The sequence below is a fragment of the Penicillium malachiteum genome (assembly GCF_028827825.1).
Source record: "Penicillium malachiteum strain IBT 17515 chromosome Unknown utg000001l:1.0-8184562.0:1.0-8186909.0, whole genome shotgun sequence".
Taxonomy (NCBI): Eukaryota; Fungi; Ascomycota; class Eurotiomycetes; order Eurotiales; family Aspergillaceae; genus Penicillium; species Penicillium malachiteum.
The window spans coordinates 1,211,030-1,231,383 of NW_026643094.1; the positions used below are offsets into that span (position 1 = coordinate 1,211,030).

Here is a 20,354-nt window from a genome sequence, read left to right on the forward strand (position 1 = left end):
GAATTCTTTAAGACGCGTCTCTCGTCTCGGAAGGACGGGACATGGATGCCACATGTACATGCAGCTCGACCTTTTAGGATCGATCGGGGCTCCCCGGATTCTCAAAATATCCCAAACTTGAATATCCCAAATATCCCGCACCGGGATTATGTAGTGTCTCTCCGTATATTGTAGACTTGATACAAGAGTACGGCTTGTGCCAAAGGAGGTTTCCGGAGTACCTTGCATCTGGAGATCATTCTCTCGGTCGCGTGAGAGATACTTCCGGGATGCGGGGTTGCGACCATGGATATAGTCTGCAATGAGCTCTGAGACCGGTTTTTCTGTTCGCTCTTTACCCTTGGATAAATCCAAAATGGAACAAAATTACCCAAGGGTGGCGATCCGGACTAATGGGAGCGGGGGAAAATGATTTCATATCAGATTCCAGAATGATGGTAGAATTTCATGAGATAGTTTCCAATGGTTCATATGGATAGAACCATCCTTTCGGATCTCATTCACGAGGTCATGGACCGTCGTCGGGACTGGGTCGGGGTATTACCGCCTAATGGCTGGCGCATCTCCCGGGAACAATTCCATGCGTTCCAAACCAATGAAGATCGATAGCGCTGTTCCTCGCGACTAAGCTTAACCTGTTTCCGGGCAAAGCTCGACGGCTTAATAGCGATAGTACAGGATGGACGTTCATATTCCACCGACGCCTTCGCCAGCGAGGGAGTCTCATACGTAGGGCTATCCAGGTTGGTACGGAGCTCGTGGCATTGTCGGACTAGTTGTTGGACTCCATCGGTAAGACGAGAAGCGCGATCCTCAATCTCGGGCCAGAAAGAATCGCCCCAGAAGGGATCTTCACAGACGGCGGTTTCCAGCGCAGAGAGCCAGCAGTCGAAACCGGAGCGGGATCCGGCGAGTTGAGCGGCTACGGTGAGGAATCGGATCGTAGGTTCGGAATGGAGGACGTGTAGGACAATACAAGCTGGGCATCGGGCGGTCAAGTACCAGTCGTGTTCCTCAATCAAGATACAATGAAGCCATGCGAACGCGCTACGGGCTTCCCCACGGAACGCACGCTCGGGTTCTGCCCCTTTCTTGCTCGGCAGGGCTCGTGCAGCGATTCGTTCCGCTTGGTGGTTGATCAAGAAAAGGGGGACGAGAAGGGTGTGAATAATATCGCGATGAAGGCGGAAAGCTTCCTGATCGGTGGAATCGCATTCATGGCGGTGGGTAGAGCAGAAAGTTGGACCTTCCATACCACAATCCTGGCGGCGTAGTTGTTCCCGCATAGCTTGGAAGGCTTCATTACGCTCCAATTCAATTTGGTCGCGAAGGGAAACGCGGAATGGACAAGGAGTTTCGGAAGACATGATTTGTGGCATGTCTTTTTTGTTTTGTCAAGGGAGATAGAAAAAAAAAGTAAATATATGAACTAATGATAAATTGGATAACCGGCCAAATTAGAGGACCATGCCGAATACACCAGTTCAATCATGGAGGGACGAGTTGTTATTTCTTTTCAAATGAAATTCCCAGATGGAACTTGCCAAAAAAAAAGGGTTGTATGGCAACGTGGGGGGAAGAAACCAAGGCACGAATTCAGGGCAAAGGAGAGAAAAAGGCCGGATGCGGACTTTATTATAGGGGAATCTTTTGCTTCTCCTCCCCCCTTTGCGGAAACGTCATGGGAACGAGGATGGGGGACTTGCAGATCGTGCAGGGCCTTTGCCTCTTCGTACCGGTCCAGGGTAAAGAGAGTCGATCGTAATGGATCGTGGCTCCACCAGCTGACGAACACAGTCGAGCGTGGCGGCGATTATTGGCGGACTTGGTCGGAATGGGAGCTTAGTGGAGACTAGAACAAGAGTCTGGACTGTTTCTTTTTTCGTTGAATGGACACACAAGCATGGTTCAGTCATCTTTTTGTGTGATTTCAAAAAAAGATAAAAATGGTGAGACTGACGTGGAGTTGATTTTAACGATTCGCTCATAGTGCCTCAGATTTAGTATGAGGTATCAAGTACCTCTTATCCATCATACATGTAGTAGTATTCTCCCAGGGGAATTCCGAGTAAAAAGGAGCACTTGAGCCGATAATTCAAGTTCCGCATAGCGGCCCAAGCCCAGAGTGTATCTGACCGCTGGAACAAAGAGAAGCGGGTGAGGAGTAGATCGTTCCCGGTCAGTGACCAGTGGAGATTCAATAGGGGGGGTCTTCAACTTTTGGGAGATGATAGGGTTTCTTTTTGTCGTAACATTGGAAAATTGAGATTTGAGATCATATTTGAGATATTTCTATAAACCACGCATGATTTTGGATATATTCGCCTTTCTTTTGTTTTTTTGTTCTTTCTTTCTTTTTCTGAATGCCATCAATATTTGAATACTTCCAAGGGTTCAAGTTGTTCTATGTGAGTACATTGGGTACCATGTGGGTGTGGTCTTACATTCCGATCGAATACATCATTTGTACGAGCCTCTAGAAAAGTCGACCTTGGAAGTAGATTTGAGTATGTGACGTGCCCAATTTTAACGGTATCATGTTTATAAACCTGACGAATCCATCGCCTTGGAAAGAGGGGGAAATGTTCCAGATGTCGGCAGACTCCGGCGAGGTCGGAGTAAAAGGAGATTCAGGCGAGCCAGACCATTACTAGTGCTTCTATTCTTGTCCGTAGTACACTCAAGTGTAGAATCATGATAACATTGGAATACTCCAGAGTATACGGAGTAGGGATGGTCATTCCAACAGTTTATGGCAACATAAACTTGAAGATCCCACTAGCTTCAAGCTCAAGCTCACATATTAACGCATTTAATTCCTCCACTATGTATGAAATAATCGAATCTCATTTCGGTAATTGATATGCGATTTGGGGGTTAATTGGGGGGGTTAGGGGTTAGGGCTGGAGCCAACGGTTGACTCCGCGTGGAGACTCTTAATCTTATTGGATGATATAAAGATAGGAGAGGATTTCGATCAATCTTATCCATTGGTTGATTGATGAATGATTGATGGATCCATGGGTGAGTTCATGTTTCAAGTTTTTTTGACCTGCAGACTCTACATTAGTTCAAGTTTGTACATGAAAAGCCACGAATGCCAAGATATACACAATTTCATTCATTCATTCATCTCTATACACCAGAATATTCATACTACCTCAGGCTACACTCTCATCTTGAAATATCATAACTCTGAAATAATATTCAACCCATCATGTTTGACATATACTCCCTAAAGACCCCTTTAATCCCTTGGAATGGGGCGGAATGAACCCCATTTCAATTGTTAGCGTTGTCGCGTTGTCGCGCTAGCACTGCAATTTACTGGATTGCCAAGCAAAATTCGAGGAATTTACTGGAATTTACTTAAAATGCTTGATTGGTTTATGCTAGCTAGAACTGGTTTTGAGGAACTTTTGATCTTTTTTTGGTCTGGTTGAACTTGCCTCCTTTTCACTCTCTCTTCAATTTTCGTTTGTTGTATACTCAGTCGTTCTTTCTGTATCGGCTTCTTTAACCCCCAAAGACTCTCTCGTTGTCTACGGGTTCAGTTTTTTTCTTCCTTAGCGATCGAGCTATTCTTCAATTGGTTTTACTGTGTTACATCTTATTCAACGTACAGGGTACAAATTACCTTATCTTTCCATCATGTTCTCTTCTCTCGCTATTACAGCCCCATTGTTGCTGGCTGGCTTACAGGCTGTTTCTGTGGACGCCATCCAGACCATCTCTGCCGTTGGTGCCAAGTTCTTTTACGAGAATGGAACTCAGTACTACATTAAAGGTGAGTGAGAGTTTGTCTCATTTTATTTTATTTTTATTTTTATTTTTCTCATTTTGTTTCTCTCACTATCGTGTCGAGTGGACGGAACATCTCCGGGCTGACGGATAACCCAGGTGTCGCCTATCAGCTCACCCCCGATGATCCGTTGACCGATGAGGCCCAATGCAAGCGCGACATCGTCCGTATGTCCGAGTTGGGCGCCAACGCGATCCGGGTGTACCACGTGGATGCCAGCGGGGACCACCAGGGCTGCATGGATGCTTTTGCGGACGCCGGAATCTATTTGTTCGTTGATCTGGATACTTTCACCACCGCTATCGACCAGGTCAGTGGATAATCAACCGAAACTTGACCACATGAGCAATACTAACATGGAAATCAGACCGCCCCTCACTGGAATGAAACCCAGTACAAGCGATTCGGCGAGGTGCTCGATGAGTTCCAGCAATACAACAACACCGCCGGTGTGTTCGTCGGAAATGAAGTCTTGGACACCGCAGAGGGCTCAATTGCCGCTCCTTATGTCTTGGCTGCTGCCCGTGATATGAAGGCCTACCGTGATGAGAAGGGCTACCGGGAGATCCCGGTTGGCTACTCCGCCGCTGACATTGCGTCGCTTCGTCCTATGCTTCAGAACTACATGGCTTGCATGCCCAAGGCTGCCGACCGCCTTGACTTTTACTCCCTGAACGCTTATGAGTGGTGTGGTGAGTCCAGCTACACCGTATCGGGATACGATGAGCTGCAGAAGAACGCTACTGGCTACCCCATCCCCATCTTTTTCTCCGAGACCGGTTGCAACACCCCAGCCCCTCGTACCTTTGACGACCAAGCCGCTATTCTTGGCGATGACATGGATGGCACCTGGTCTGGCGCTATCATTTACGAGTGGATCGAGGAAACCAACGACTATGGTCTGATCAGCTATGGTGCCTATGTCACCAATGCCGCCGCCACCAACACTCTCGTTGAGGATGGCTACACTCGCCAGGGTACTCCTACTCCCGTGTCGCCCGATTTCTCTAACCTGTTGTCTCAATGGGCTACCTTGAACCCGACCGGTGTTGCTCTCTCGGCTTACACAGCGGAAACTTCAACCATCACCGCTCGTACCTGCCCTAGCTCCACTGCAGACGGTTGGGCTGTTGACCCCAGCTCATCTCTGCCCACTCTGGGTCAGACCTACAGCAAGGATTCTGCTGATTCCACCGGTACTGGTACTTCCGGCAGTAACAGCACTGCTACCTCCTCTGGCTCCACCTCTACCTCTACCAAGAGTGCGGCCAACTCCGTCATGGTTGCTGGCAACCTTGCTACCGAGCGATTGTTTGCTATTTCTATGCTCCTTTCTGGTGCTGTTGGTTTGGCCGCCTTCTGGCTTTGATTGAACTCATAGAGTGTGATTTCTGGGGTATTGTATCAATATGCATCGTTGCATGTGTGGATTGTAGAATAGACTCGGGTTTGGGTTCAGCTTAGAGGCTACTTTGCACACCAGCCTTTCCTTCTTGTGATTATTGTTGTCCTTTCATTTTCGAGCTCATACACGACGTGGGATGATTATTGGTTTATCAAATTATAGAATTAGGTTCAGTGGAGAATACAGATTATTCAGATCCAAGCGTGAACAAATGAACAAACGAAATTCGTAGATTGTAGATGACACTACTACTAGACTTTAAATATTAACTTGAGCCAGGGCTCAAATACTATACTCATACAATGCGCCGACCTAATTACACCAACCGAGAAACAAAAGTTCATACATACCCGTGTCCACAGTAAGATCTACTGATGGAGCTTCAAACCCTCAATGCCAGTTAGATGAATATCCAACTCTGGCAAAGATAGCTGCGGTGAAACACGGTCCACCTGTACCACAGACTCAACATCATCCTCATCCTCCTCCTCAAGCAACGAGGGTGCATTCCTATACATCTCATCGCCAAGGGTCTCACTATCACTTCCCCCATCGGAGAACCCAAAATCAAAATCCGAAACCGAAGAAGAATCAGTAGGAGCAGGAAGTACTTCTCTCGAGCGACCAAACCTCACTCTCCCTGATTTGCCTCGCACATCAACTTCCTTCTGACTCTCCTCTCTCTGAACCCGAATCTTAATATTCGTCTGCACAACTGGTTTCTCCTTCTCCTTCTTCTCATCAACACAATGAACCAAAATAGGCTCTCCACCACTCTTCCCAACCGGAATCTCCTTAATAGCCGCACCAAAACACTTCCTAACCCTTTTCGCACTAGGTCTTTTCTCCGGCTCCGCAGCTAACATAGCTCGAACAACAATCAACATGCGTGGCACCGCATAAAAAGCCTGATCACTTCCTCGATCTCTTCGGCAACGCTTTAACGCATCACCTTCTAGTAACGCGATCCACGATTGAACCTGCACTGAATTTCTCGCAAGATGAAACGATGCATCTGCCATCCCACCACCACGACCTGCTGATCTATTCCTCGCAGAGCGATGCGAAGCAAACGAAGATAATGAGCGTTTGCAGAGGTGAGTTATAATATCAAGGATGATAGCAGCCAGGGAGAATAAATCCGAAGATGCGGGATTTGTTTGTGTGGATTGCCAATTCGTCAATAGTGTTGGATTTGAGGAAACAGAGTGTGGTGTTAAGGGATTTGAGCGAATAGATGCACCAGAGGAAGAAGAGGATTTCGAGGATGTTATTGAAGGTGTTGGGATAAGGGCTTTGGGTCTTTTCCATAGACTCGAGCGCGAGTATCGGGTTCCTGTACTTCCGGATGAAATTGAAGGTGAGGCTAGCTCGGTTGCATTTGCTGATGAAGCTGCGGAGGAGGATGAGGATGAGGATGTTGAGAATGCGAAACTGAATCGCGATGGTGACCCTGTTCGTCCGATGCGGATTACTGTTCCCTTTGAAGCCGCGGAGTCTGGGCGTGGATTATCTGGTGATACTGGGGGGACTCTCGTCTAGAGGGGAGAGAGTTAGACGAGGTGGTTTCTTTCTTCGTGCTGTGCGACCGCCGGATGGGAGGAGAGTGCGGGATTGAGATACGATGGGTTGGACCGGTGCAGCGGTACGGACCCAACGCTCTGGTGCGGAGTATTGGTAAGATTCGAGATCGTTGACGCGGGGTGGAGTGAGGAGGGAGTCTAGGACGTGGAATTGGCCGAGGAAGATGTTTAGATCGGCGTCGATGAGGATATTGGAGGGTCGGATGGAGCCGTGGAAATGGCCGTGGCTATGTAGCCAGGAGAGTGCGGAGATCAGGCAATGCGGCCAGGTGATGAGGGTTTGCCTGCGCTGTTCTTTGGGGAGACGCTTGAATGCTGGTGGTTCGTCTGTGAGGAAGCTGTTCAGAGTGCGATCTGCTTCTGCGCCTGTGAAGAGGACGCAGACGCTATCGTCGACGAAGTATGAGGCGTAGATGGACATGACATGTGGATGTGCGAGTTTGCGCAATGCCTTGATCTCAGCGAGGACTTCCTCTGATGAGAAGAAGTATGGTGCGCCGCCGACTTGGACTTGTGTTCGCATGAGCACTCGACATACCGAGCCAGCGAGGACCACTTTATCCACTGTATCATCGCGATCTTGAAGATCATGAGCGATACCAGTACGCAGTACCTGTACGGGTACACCCTCATTGCCAGTATATGTAACATGTTCGCCTTCTCCAATTCCACGAACAGAGTAACGCCATTGAGTGTGGAAGAATTTGGAATCGAGGGCTGGGTCATCGCCGTTGGGCGATAAGCGTAATTGATCAACGTTTTGCTCGGCGACAGGTAGATCATCGTCATCGCATGACTCGTCAACTAGCGCGAAGATGCGATCGGGAATTCCGATCTCATTGAGGATGAGGAATAATCGACCAGCTTTAACTAAGATGTATTCCATATAAGTTTCGCTGGTCAATCCCTCACCCCATTTCGGGAGGTCAAACAACCGAGGCACATTATTTGGTTGGAGTTGATTGACGATATACTTGGTATTGAGAGTGGCTTTGATTCTCTCCTCGGGCCACCACAGTGAGGTGAGATCATGGTGATTGTGTGCAAGTGCCATGATGAGGTTCTGTCAGTGGCATGACTAGTATCAAAGAAGAAGAAGCATTTCAAAAAGTTGAGATAATTCCAGTGGGACTCGTCGGAGTCACAAGGAGATAGCCTGGAGATACTACCTTAGATATAAAAATGGCGCATCTCCATGGATATCAACGGAGCATAGAGCTTGGGTCCATAATATCGGAAACCCACATAATGCCCAGGTGAAAATCGCATCGCCCTTGTCATAACGGTTAACTTTGTTCAAGGATGAATTTCTGAACGTTGACTGGTTAATGAGAGGCTTATCTTGTTCTCCGCAAGGGGAAGAAAAGAAGAGGGTCAATAGTCCGGAGAATGGGCCAACGCATGGCAGCTCAGTCGGCATGCGGCGAAATGCATCAGCCAAGAAATGATCGATCGAGTTTGACTAGGATTATAATGATTATAATAGACCAGAATAGACCGAATAGACTATCAAAGACCATAAGCAGATATAATGCATTGTCTTAGAACCAATCTCGGGCCGTATGCTTATCAGTGGTTATTTCATGTTCTGCCGAGATAAGCGGAGATCTGCTCCTTAATAGTACATACTCTACAATGGTATCTTCCTCTTGTAAGGAGATTCGATAATTGATCAAACTATTTATTGTTTCCTTCTGCCATTTGATTTTTTAGGCTGCTGGAGAATGGGATCATTCATGCATTCCGTTGATCTTGAGTGGTGAAAAGTGGAGGAGCTACTACTTTGGGTACTCCGTAATAGTAGGGCTGTGCGCCCTTCAATGCCCAGGTGCCCGCGGTCCGCGCTGTGATAACCATTTCTTTTTATGGGGATCATAGTTATGAAAAGGGATTATTGAACCGATACTAACGGCGTGAATGACGTACATTAATTCAGTAGAGATGCAATGCATTGCTATACAAATTGCTCCGTGATTTACAATGGATCTTCCCACTCTTCATGGATCATGACTTTCACAGTTGATCGGAGAAATTCCCGCATTGTTGTGGCTTATTGCAGGCGTCTGATCCTGGACACTCTGCAATAGACTCATATCACATGTTGCATATTTCAGAATTGGATCTCTCTATCAAGGCGTGTCAAATACATTGCTTTCAAAGTTTGCAAGCCGCTAGTTGCTAGCCAAAGTAAACCATGAGTTAGAGGCAATGATCATTGATAATACCCATACCCTTGGGAAATTATAGTAACTTGGATAGGGATTGAGTCTCCAAAGCTGGACTTTGAGAACTCTTTTCTTTTTATTCAGTGGCGTTGGTCATCTCTCCTGATAGGATGACAGCAACGGTCCTTGCCGTCAACTCGGTATTGCATGCTCATTGGATTGATAAACGGCGTGCTAAGACCAACTATTCGCTGGTCTGCATATGTATAGATTCCCTGAACCATCCTTCTGCAGTTTCAGCTTGAATGGTCAGGGATACTTGAACTTGAAGAAGTGGCGTTGGCTCCTGCGACCGATAGGGGCTGAGATAGGGATCTTGATCATGGAATTAGCTAATGTCAAATCTGACCTCCGAGCTCATGAAAATTTATTTTCCAGTGTCACTTGATCTAGCAAAGCTGGAAAGCAGGAGATAATGAGTGGTGAATATCAGGCGCACCACTCCGTACTCTTGTCGGGCAAAGTGCATACTACGTAGTAGAAGTGAGGACGAGTCCTAGGGCCCACTTGAGCACCCGGGCACTCGAGTGCCCGCTCGTGATACGATCAAGTCAAGACTCGGTATATCCTTTGTAATCGAGAGACACTCATTTTTTCAACTCTATATAATCATTTTGTTCTCAGATTTCAAGTTCGAATTCCTGGTTGTATGGGATATGGTACTCACGGAGTCACGGAGTCACGGATGCCACTGTCAGCCGTGCGCGGTGTGGACCAATAGCTCATCCGTGGACAGAGTAGATATGTTATCGATGAATTCTCCATGGGACAATCATCATTTTCATTCCCATTCTCACTCACGACCAGGTTATAAGTAAGCTCAGGTCCTGGTGATTGCCCAGGTGAAATACCGGGTATCGCTACCCCACAATAGTCGGAAGTTGGAACAATTCCGCCAAAGAGCGGGGTTCGGATTACCGACACTGGACTCTCACATCTCCTCAATTAGACCCCTGCATGATTCCAAGGTGACACGATGTATGAACGTCAAAGAGTGTGGCGCGCTTGCCAAGCGTGTCGTCGCAAGAAAGTCAAATGCGACGGGCAACATCCATGTCAGAGTTGTACACGCAACAATGGCGAGTGTGTGTTTGAGGCGTATAGCAATATGAGGCTAATGGACCCACAGTAAGTATACCTGAATCTTGACACCCCTACACCTGGTTGATCATTGAATAATCCTCCTTGCTTATGAAGTTAATTGCTCATTTTGATTAGATATGTCAAGAAATTAGAAAATCGCATCTCTCAGATGGAAACTGAGATGAAGAAACATCATTCTGACCGGGATCTCAGAGTTGAAGAATCAGTACAAAGCTCTGCAGACTCTCCAACGGCAAATCCTGGCTTCAGTGAAGAAGATATTCAAGATGACGCCCAGCCGACGCCCGGTGCATCTGACCCATCTACTGACTTTCTACTATGTGCTCCCTCAATCGATGCAGCCGCCCAGGTACCAGAAAACCTGCCAGCATACGTGTCTCATGGAGCTGATGATAACTCAAACTTTGTAATGGAGAACGAATTCGACGATTCCAACGCCCAAAGGAATGCGCGAGCAATATCAGAGCCCACCAAAGTTGATGTAACGCAGTTAGAGGAGCCCATATTAGAAGTCTTGATTGATTTGTTCTATCGCTCTATCTACCCAATTTGCCCTATCATTCACAGTCAAAATTTTAGGTCTCAATATGACCACTGGCTTGCTGCACGGCGGGGAGATAATAGCTATGAGGGAAATGATGATGATTTCCCCTGTTTATTATACGCCTTGCTCGCAGTGGCTGCCTCGATGCTTCCCAAAACTCACGCTGTCTTTGAGCGGCCAGGTCTGCAAATTTACAAATCAGTAGACTTGGCAGACTTGCTTCACTCGCAAGCAACCAGACTTGATCCCAGACGGCCACGCGACAGAAATGCCATATTTCCCACAAATCCTATCGTTTCACAGGGCCTTCTCAGCATATACCTCACAGAAAATGGCCGCGTTAATGATGCATGGGTTACTGTCGGTCATGCAATACGGCTGTATCAAGGCCTAGATCTTGATCAGTTCGAGGATTCAGCAGCAGAAGATACTCGGAACGAGCACAAGAAGCTCTGGTGGTGCCTATACATTCTTGATCGTTCTCTCTCGACGGCGTTACTCAAACCTCTTGCCATAGACGATGCAGACAGCGACGTCGAGTCCTTTTCCGAGGAAAATAAAATACCATCAACAGACTCAAGAACGGATCCTTGGTTCTCTGTTGTCGCAGACTTCCACGTCACCATGGGTCGAATATACAGATCCGTGCGACGGATTCGAAAATCAGAGCCTTCCAAAAGCGCAAAGCTGAGAGACTCACTCAAGTCACACGTGCAACAACATGACGCAGAGCTGGAGAAATACTACAGAACTCAAGTCTTACCAAAGATAGAGGAACCCAATCGCCAGATAGGACCTCTTGCACTACAAACCATCGCCATCTCATCATATTATATCGGCATTGTTCTCCTATACAGAGCATTTATCGAACGCCACAATATCACAGAGCCAGAAATATTTCTCCGATGTGTTGAGGCCGCCTCGAACTGCATCAAAGTTACTCCTCAAGTCATCGCCACCGTTCCTGCTAGTCACTTTGTCATCCAGCAGAGTCGAGCAATATATGCAAGCACCAGAGTTCTTCTACACTGTATGCGTCTTGCTCAAAATCCACGCTTTACAAATAAAGCGTGGTCTGAGGTTGAAAATGGCTTCAATATGCTGCGAGATATTAAGATCCAGTGGCCTGAGATCAAGAAGTATCAGACTCTTACCGCGGCGGATATGCATGCCACGCAAAGTGAACTGAACAAGCATGCTTTGTTCTACCAAACCTTTGATCGGTATGGGCAAACTTCGCACGCAAGACTCGATGTACATGAAGTATCGCCGACTTTGCAGATTGACCAAGCTCGCAATAAAGAGGCATCTAGACACCTGAATCTAGATTCAAACGTTCGCGATGAAGGTCCAAACAATTCGCCACCTAAGCGACGAATATGCCATTCAACACCTGGCCTGGAATATGATGATATGCAGCCCAATCCAAAGCGTCAAAGATTGACTCCAGAGTCCTTCTTTCCATGTGATCCGACAGCTATCTTGGAAATGCTGCCAGATCTTGGGGGGCATCAAGATTATCACGAGAATCACTCTTTATCAATGAATGTCGAGTTTTCCGACATTCCTCTATCCCTACTAGGTGATCATCTCACCGCGGATCCCTTAGGTGATTCAACACTGTTGAATTCTATCGAACAATTCATGTCTTATCCCAGTGACTGATATTCATTAAGAACATTTTGAATCAATTATTTCTTGGCGGAGAGTCCCATGTCTGAAATAAATCATTTAAACCGATAGTGGTCTTCACTAGAATTTAACCTCAATGCGCCGGTGCAATCTGACCACATACACTACATTCCCGGCCATTTTCATTTCCCATCCAGTCTCCAATGATGCCTTTTAGCTGTCTCTCGATATCCTCACAATATAATGTCTCTTCCCGAATAATCACTGGTGCACCTTTATGAGCATCTTTATTCTCGCAATACCATCGTATACGATCAATGGACTTGGGAGGGCGCGTGTGTTCCATAACAAGGCCAATTGTATCTTTGGACCTCCTTGGAGAGTGAAGAGTGCTCGCTAGAAAATTGGATAAAAAGTTAGTATTACAGATTTTCCAGAATCTGAGAATAGAGCATACCTACCTGGTAAAAGAAACATCTCCCCCTCTTTGATTATGATGTCTCTGAAATTGGTCTTGTTCTCAACAACCTTTAGCAGCATATTCCCTTTTATCTGAAAGAACCATTCCTAGAGTGAGGTTAGAGTTGTCCTATATCATTGACAATGCTCTTTTCTGATGACTCGGAGTAGTACCTCTGTCTCGTTAACTGTTCAGAGTTTCAAGCTTAGTGCATTGCATTTCAATCCATTGGTCTGCTCCGAACTGAACTTACTATGATAATCATTTCTCGTGTTTGGCGCACCAACAGCCATCAATATGAAGTCCTTTCCTGAATAAAGACAAGAATAATTCACTGGTGGTTTGAGCTTCTCGGCGTTCATTGAAATCCACGTGGCTAGAGAAAAGGGACTAGGAATAGAGATCTCCATGGTTGTAGGAGGTTTGATCCGGTTATCTTGAGTGAGTGTCTAGTAGAAATGAGACAAATAGCACAAGGTTAAATGAATTTTAGGATAACCAGTTTGCGTTGACTGATCGAGGCCATTGTACAATACCTACTCTCATGCATTACATACAGTATATGGAGACTATCCGACCCGCATCGCTATCCGATTCATTCCCGGGTCGATCCGATTACTTGATGACCCACATCGACTGTATCTAGGACGATTATTGATTGGAATTCCATGGTTATGGGGTCCAGCATTGAAACCAAGAGGAATGGAGAGAGCCGAGTGGTCATTGTAGGTATCTTATAATAATCATGATAGGAGTATGAGTTCGCTTCATTTCGATAGGTTCCTTACAAGCATTTCTTCAGATTCCTGACAGTATTGACCAACTTCAAGATGGCAATCAATTATAACTGCTGCGACAGCTCTACAGTTGATATGAAAAGAAGAGCAAACGGAGAGAATGTCGACCCAAATGGCCCCTTTCGAATCGACATGCACACGCATATCATGCCTCCCTCTCTACCGGATTTCTCCAAGTCCCATGGAAACCCCGAAGAGAATGGCGAAGACTGGATGACACTCAGAACGCATTCGTCAACATCCGAGTCCAAAAATGGTCACGTCAACCGTTCATCCTCCCAGAAAGTTGACATGTTTCTTGGTGATACATTCTTCCGAACTGTTGACCCGAACTGTTTTGATCCTGAGGTACGCATGGCAGAGATGGATGAAACGGGGGTGGACGTTCAAGTTATCAATACAGTCCCGATTCTCTTCTCATATGATAAGCCAATTGAGGCCGCCGTGGCTTTGGCGCGTTATTTGAACGATCATATTGCAAGCGTTTGTCGTGGCCAACCTAGTCGATTTGTAGGGTTGTCAACGGTGCCCTTGCAGGACATTCCTGCTGCGATCGATGAATTGAGACGCGCGAAAACAGTTCTTGGGGTAAAGGGAGTTGAGATTGGTACAGAGATCAATGGCCGATCTTTGGACGATGCGGTCTTTGACCCATTCTGGTCAGTGTGTGAGGACTTGGTCGTTCCTATATTTGTCCATCCTCTGGGATATGAATACGAAAGAGAGAACAAGAGTCGCTGGGGGAAGTACTGGTCTGCGTGGTTGATTGGAATGTTTGTGGTATCTCCTTGATCGGTCTTAGATTAACTCGTCTGAAACTCACTGTATCTTCAGGCCAAGCGAGACAGCCCTTGCGATCCACGCGATCCTTTCTTCTGGAATCTTGGTGCGACATCCCAAATTGCGATTTTGCTTTGCTCATGCCGGTGGAGCATACCTCCCACTTCTTGGACGAATTCAACATGGCTATAATTGTCGACCCGACCTGGTGGCCCATAGTTCTCATGGATTATCTCCAGAGAGCTACCTACAGTCACATCAAAATAACATTTGGATTGATAGCCTGGTGCATGATCCGGATCTACTGCAATTTATTTGCAAGAAAATTGGATCCGATCGGATTATCATGGGCAGTGATTATCCTTTCCCATTAGGAGAGATGCCAGTGCCAGGTAAAATGTTAGCAGATGATAAGCAAGTGAGGGAGCTTTTTTCACAAGATGCGAGAGCAAGAATGCTTTCTGGGAATGCGATTGAATTTCTAGGACTGCAGAAAATGTTCAAAATGGATTGAGACCTCAATATGAATATTTAGCGGAATGGAAGTCCACTGGTAATTGCTATTCTATCTCTGTTAAAAGACAAGCCAAATCTTGAATAAGCGCACCAACATCGCTATACTGTTCTTTCCAGCATCCTTGTATTATGCAGCCACAAATAGATCGTTGACAGGATGATACTTTCCACAGGAGAAAAGATCATCTACCATCACATCATAGTCGGATTTCTCCACCGCAGACTTAAAAAAGACCCAAGAGGCTTATAGGGCCAATGGCCTGTCATTACCGTATAGAAGATTGAGCCTAGACTGAAGATATCTACAGCCTCTGTCGAAGCCCACCCTCTGGAGGGATTAAAAAATCCGGGGTCGGGAAGATGCCCACCATCGATATCACCACTCGTTGACTCTCCAAAATCACATAACAAAAGATCGAGCGTGTCATAGGAGTCAAAGTATAATAGGAAATTCTCTGGTCGGAGATCAGAATGAATAACGCCTTTTTGATGAAGATAATGGACAGCTTCGGCTGCCTGGGAACACCACTTCAATCGAAGATTGAGATCGATATTAGGATGATGCTGGTCAATGTAAGCCTGCAAATTACCACCAGTAGCCTCTTCGAACAGAAGCCCACGGGGCTCATGCGAGACACCGAGATAGCTATAAAAATACATATTAGTTTAGCTCGTTCATCGCATAAGGAAATTAAAAGCTCACCTACCGTATTATTCTTGGGTGCGTGCCTAATAAATCCAAAAGCTTCTCTTCAACTTCAAAACTTCGCTTGACATTCTGCACAAGAGAGTGACTGCTTGTTGCTTCGGTATGCCACCATATAAACCTAGGGTATTTTAAATACCCTAGGACAACACCTGGTCTTATTCTTGCGATCAATGAGGTAGAGCCTCGGCCCAGATTTTCCGTTAAAGGAGGTTTGTAGAGACCTCGGGAATCAGATCTGCTTTCTCATAGGGTAGATCCATCTGGTGCTCGTCACTGCACTCCAAAACATCCAGCATTCAAGTTCCAAAGGTCAAGTTGGTCTTTTGACTTGTGTGAGATGGCATTTGTGTATTTGAAAAGGGGCGACAGACCAGACGTTAATACGTGTCAGACGCGGTGGCCGTCCCCCTGCATAGTGATTGAGCCCACACTGTATTTTGAGCCTTCAAAATTTTGTCCTTAGCAGAATGGATTTAAACACATTTGACAGCCCGGGAGATTGATAAGAGAGAAAAAAAGGAATAAGAATGTTGTGGTAATATTCGCTGGCATGGATGTAGCTGGGCGGACGCTCGTCTCAAAATTGAACCACATTTAACCCCAACATTGAGATATGGCATATAATTTAGTGTACAATAAATCAGCAACACCGCGATATCCCTTTTTGAATTCGAGAAATATATGATTTAGAATCTGAACCTCAAATACACACATTGTGTGAAGACTTCATTCTACCCCGCAAACTGCAACCTATCGGACCACTATCCGGACTGGGTCTTAACGCTCGAATCTGAAAGAGATAAGAACACATTGGGAATTTTTTAATGCTCTGAAGTGTGAAAGATTGGATCACTGTAGTCGTCTGATCTCCGTAGGCACGAACTTGGAATGCCTCTTCTCTCACCTAGCTGGCGCCCTCTCTTTCTCTTCTTCTTCCCATCCTCTCTTCATCTCTCTCTCGTCCCCTCTATCATCAAGGCGACTCAGCATATTGATTTTTGATGGGCGCCAACATTAATCATGTCTTTAATCTCAAAGCTATGGAAGCTTGACCCGTTCGAATGTGCCAGTGGCTACCTGGGTAATCTGCCTGGCAATGAATTGTACCTTCACAACTTCATCGACGGTCAGTTCTCAGAGCAGCATCCCCCGGAAAAGTGGCTTGACTCCCACAACCCCGGACCGGCGAGATACTGGCCAAGACACCTCAGAGTGGTCTATCCGAGGTGAATCGCGCAGTCGAGGCCGCTTCAAGGGTATTCCCATTATGGTCAAAATCTTCACGACAGGAGAGATCAGATGTGCTACTTCGGATCGCGTCAATCATACAAGAGAAGAGAGATACATTTGCCGTGTGGGAAAGTCTTGATCAAGGGAAAACACTCCTTCGGGCCAGGGTGGAAGTGGATCGTGCTATCTCGAATTTCCGGTAAGCGCCATCCACGACCATGCTTGAAGCAGGAAACTAATGACGATAGATATTTCGCTACCTACATCCTCCACGAGGAAGGCTCAGTCCGCTTTGTTGATGGTCAACCTTCTACTTTAACTTACGAGCATCGGTCGCCCGTCGGGGTCTTCGCACTTATCTCACCATGGAACATGCCCCTGTACCTCCTCACATGGAAGATTGCTCCCTGTATCGCCTTTGGCTGTACAGGTGTCGCAAAGCCTAGCGAAGTGACTAGCATTACTTCCTATTGTACGTTCTAGAGTCCATTTCAACCAACAATAGAAAGCTACTAACCACCAATAGTGCTTGGTGAGGTATTCCGACAAGCAAAGCTTCCACCGGGAGTGATGAACATCATCTTCGGTGATGGCCCAGGAACCGGATCTGCGCTGGTGAAGTCCCCTCGGGTGCGCGGTGTCTCATTTACTGGTGGGACGAAGACAGGCATTCGTATCCGCCAAGACACTGTAGAAGATATCGGCAAGCATCTATCTCTAGAGCTAGGAGGAAAGAATCCAACTCTGATATTTGACGACGTGGATTTTGCTGAAGCCGTACCACTTGCGGCAACCGCAGCATTCGAAAATAACGGACAGATATGCCTATGTGGATCACGAATCTACGTCCATGCAGATATCTACGAAAGATTCTGCTCGGAGTTTGTGGAATATGTGCAGAAGCATTATCGATGCGGCGACACAGTTGGCCCGGTTGTCTCCAAGGTGCACTATGACAAAATCCGCACATATCTCTTACAAGCGCAGACGGAGAATGTGACTTTTCTCTTAAGTGAAGTTCCCACGAAGACTTCCGGGAATGGATATTGGATCACGCCAACAGTGTTAAGTAATGTGGATGACCAGAGCATCATCCAGCGCGAGGAGATTTTCGGACCGGTTGTTACCATCTCCGTATTTGGCACCGAAGAAGAAGCGATTGAACTGGCGAATGATAATCCGAATGGTCTTGCGAGCATTCTCCTCACGAAAGACGTATCGCGGATGCGCCGCGTCGCGGAACGGATCGATGCCGGATTGGTGTGGGTCAATTGCTGGTTAGTCCGAGAGCTGGGTACGGCATTTGGAGGTATGAAGGCATCTGGAACTGGTCGGGAAGGAGGCGCTCATAGCCGTGATGTTTTTACCAATTTGCGTACGATTCATGTCCGTTAAAAGTTTAGAGCCTGTGAACGCGTATTGATTGTTTTTGTCATGACGTAGACACTGGAACCCCTTCGGATCTATCCGAGACCCGTGGATCGTGGACCCCTGACTGGGTGCTGAGTAAAGTAAATCTACTCCGTACGAGGAAATCACATCAACTCTTTCACTTTTTCTATTGGTATCTCGTTTATCCATTCATCAAAATCAAGTCCTACTCCACTCTCTCTATCTATCAGCATGTCGCGAAGCACACCTTACTTTCGAGACTCAGCGCATGCCCAAGGCCTTGCAAATTATCCTCATGCGCGTACCGTCACCTCGCCCGATGGCAAAGGATTCTATATCTACGTCTCCGGAACCTCATCTCGTCGTGGTGACGGAACATTCGTCGGAGCCACTCGTACCGAGGATGCCGAAGGCAATTCCTCACTAGCACTCGACATCCGACAGCAAACCGCAGCCGTGCTATCAAATATCGACGCAATTATCCTGCACGCCTCGCATGGCTACGCGACTATCCGCGATGTGGTGGATGCGACTATATTCCTGACAGACATGAAAAGAGATTATACTGGGATGAACGAGGAATGGAACAAAAGATGGCCTGATCGGACTACTGCCCCGGCCAGAACGACTGTGGAAGTGCGGGCATTGCCACGGGAGGAGATTATCGTGGAGATCAAGTGCACGGCCTATTTTATCTGATATCAAAAATGAAAATAGAGACCGAAGAATGGACTCATAGAGTTTTATTGCATCTATTCCAGCGCTGACAAGAAATAATGGCCACAGAACGGATACTTTCATTCTCCAATCATAATCAATCTGCCACATGGGAATAACGATGCCTGTCGACAATGCTTAGGACCTCTAGATCTCGTGCACCCGATGAATAAGATAAGAGAACCTAAAAGATCAAAAGTCCAATGAAATTTATGAAAGTGGCGATGAATCCCAGAAGCCTAACTAGGCCGCGGCTAAGGCTGTCTTTTTCTCAGGAAGGAATAGTCTCACACTTTCGGATGCTACAGGTCCACGGTTCAAGCTCAGTCCTTTCCATTTCTTCTCTTTCCTTTTCCTACCTAATACAGATCTACTAATGGATTCATGGTACTATACTACCCCTGCTAGAGTAGTCTACGGAGCTACTCATTGATAATAAGTGTAGAGAAGTCGTTTTTAAACATCCCTCTTAATTATCCCTCTACAATACCTTTCCAACTCTCTCATCTAGACGCAACTTCTCACTGAATTTTACCTGCCCAGAACCATGTCTTTGATACAGGGCTTAATGGCTCAGCTGTCTTGGATCCTGGGAATGCTCGTGATGTTCTTGGGGCATCGTCCGCAAAGAAAAAAGATCATAGATCTTCCAAATGAGATTTTACTAGACATTTTTGAATGTCTTCCACAAATTTCGCAAGGCTGCTTTGCACTTAGCTGCCAAAGTTTGTATCAAAAATTTAACTACATTTTCGATGAGCCAATGTTTCGATATCCCCGCTACCCTAACGGCGAAATCAATATTGAGGCTCGCAGCCAATTCCTGAGCAGGCTACAATCTCCGAGAGGACTCTGGTCTAGGCCCACTTCCCCTGTTGGACCTATTGCAATTCATGTCTGAAATTACATCCAAGGAATGAATTTAGGGAATGGGATCTCGATCATGTCCGAAACCTTCGCTGCAAATGGCCCAGCATTATTATACTTGCTCCATGTCTAATATTGTCATCAAAGAAGTTAATACGGTTAGGTCATGAGCTCTCCCAAGCAGGCTTTGACAGTGATGATATCAAGAGGAGCATTCCTGATTGGCACCAATGCGAGTTTGTTAGTCCATGCGGGAAATTGTTTTGTTCGCTGAACATCTCTCTTTCTCTTAATCAGAACGGCTCCATTACTTTTCACCTCATCTATGGGATCGAGTTGGATAAATTCTCACCATATCAGGGTCAAGAAAGAATCATGCTCTGCCCTCATACAAGTGCTCTTGAACTTATTCGCTTCGTGCAGTCAGTCAGACAACAATTTGGGGGTTCCTGCTACCAATGTAGTTGCAATTATTCACAAAGGATATCTCAAAGGATATCTCAATTTCAAAATGCCACTAACTACTATGAGATCAGCTTCACAAGGACGTACCCTATACCAGGAGAGGACGGAGAATCGGGGTTAAGAGCA

General features: G+C 46.4%; 9 protein-coding genes across 9 annotated transcripts; 5 read left to right on the forward strand and 4 right to left on the reverse strand.

Moving 5' to 3' along the window:
• Positions 1-500: 500 nt before the first annotated feature.
• On the reverse strand, positions 501-1,367 carry N7483_000470 (uncharacterized protein; the record flags this gene model as incomplete). The annotated part of the gene is made up of 1 exon (XM_057083908.1): positions 501-1,367. The coding sequence occupies one exon, from the start codon at positions 1,365-1,367 to the stop codon at positions 501-503; it is 867 nt and encodes a 288-aa protein (XP_056950057.1).
• A 2,284-nt stretch (positions 1,368-3,651) lies between these two features.
• Positions 3,652-5,171, forward strand: gel6 (putative 1,3-beta-glucanosyltransferase; the record flags this gene model as incomplete). Its single annotated transcript, XM_057083909.1, has 3 exons — positions 3,652-3,787; positions 3,901-4,112; positions 4,170-5,171. The coding sequence occupies 3 exons, from the start codon at positions 3,652-3,654 to the stop codon at positions 5,169-5,171; spliced, it is 1,350 nt and encodes a 449-aa protein (XP_056950058.1).
• Positions 5,172-5,575: 404 nt separating this feature from the next.
• N7483_000472 (protein kinase domain-containing protein) lies at positions 5,576-7,844 on the reverse strand (the record flags this gene model as incomplete). Its single annotated transcript, XM_057083910.1, is given in 2 exon segments — positions 5,576-6,720; positions 6,731-7,844. 2 exon segments carry the CDS (start codon positions 7,842-7,844, stop codon positions 5,576-5,578), a joined length of 2,259 nt encoding a protein of 752 aa, XP_056950059.1.
• A 2,147-nt stretch (positions 7,845-9,991) lies between these two features.
• On the forward strand, positions 9,992-12,328 carry N7483_000473 (Zn(II)2Cys6 transcription factor; the record flags this gene model as incomplete). Its single annotated transcript, XM_057083911.1, has 2 exons — positions 9,992-10,143; positions 10,234-12,328. The coding sequence occupies 2 exons, from the start codon at positions 9,992-9,994 to the stop codon at positions 12,326-12,328; spliced, it is 2,247 nt and encodes a 748-aa protein (XP_056950060.1).
• Positions 12,329-12,428: 100 nt separating this feature from the next.
• N7483_000474 (3-hydroxyanthranilate 3,4-dioxygenase) lies at positions 12,429-13,165 on the reverse strand (the record flags this gene model as incomplete). The annotated part of the gene is made up of 4 exons (XM_057083912.1): positions 12,429-12,691; positions 12,757-12,862; positions 12,929-12,942; positions 13,009-13,165. 4 exons carry the CDS (start codon positions 13,163-13,165, stop codon positions 12,429-12,431), a joined length of 540 nt encoding a protein of 179 aa, XP_056950061.1.
• A 420-nt stretch (positions 13,166-13,585) lies between these two features.
• N7483_000475 (amidohydrolase family protein) lies at positions 13,586-14,846 on the forward strand (the record flags this gene model as incomplete). Its single annotated transcript, XM_057083913.1, has 2 exons — positions 13,586-14,325; positions 14,387-14,846. The coding sequence occupies 2 exons, from the start codon at positions 13,586-13,588 to the stop codon at positions 14,844-14,846; spliced, it is 1,200 nt and encodes a 399-aa protein (XP_056950062.1).
• A 129-nt stretch (positions 14,847-14,975) lies between these two features.
• On the reverse strand, positions 14,976-15,791 carry N7483_000476 (protein kinase family protein; the record flags this gene model as incomplete). The annotated part of the gene is made up of 3 exons (XM_057083914.1): positions 14,976-15,071; positions 15,119-15,494; positions 15,556-15,791. Coding segments are annotated over 3 exons (708 nt in total), but the record flags the coding sequence as incomplete, so codon positions are not given.
• Positions 15,792-16,577: 786 nt separating this feature from the next.
• On the forward strand, positions 16,578-18,182 carry N7483_000477 (aldehyde dehydrogenase; the record flags this gene model as incomplete). Its single annotated transcript, XM_057083915.1, is given in 4 exon segments — positions 16,578-16,772; positions 16,784-16,986; positions 17,036-17,259; positions 17,314-18,182. The coding sequence occupies 4 exon segments, from the start codon at positions 16,578-16,580 to the stop codon at positions 18,180-18,182; spliced, it is 1,491 nt and encodes a 496-aa protein (XP_056950064.1).
• A 228-nt stretch (positions 18,183-18,410) lies between these two features.
• On the forward strand, positions 18,411-18,878 carry N7483_000478 (RidA family protein; the record flags this gene model as incomplete). The annotated part of the gene is made up of 1 exon (XM_057083916.1): positions 18,411-18,878. One exon carries the CDS (start codon positions 18,411-18,413, stop codon positions 18,876-18,878), a length of 468 nt encoding a protein of 155 aa, XP_056950065.1.
• Positions 18,879-20,354: the final 1,476 nt, after the last annotated feature.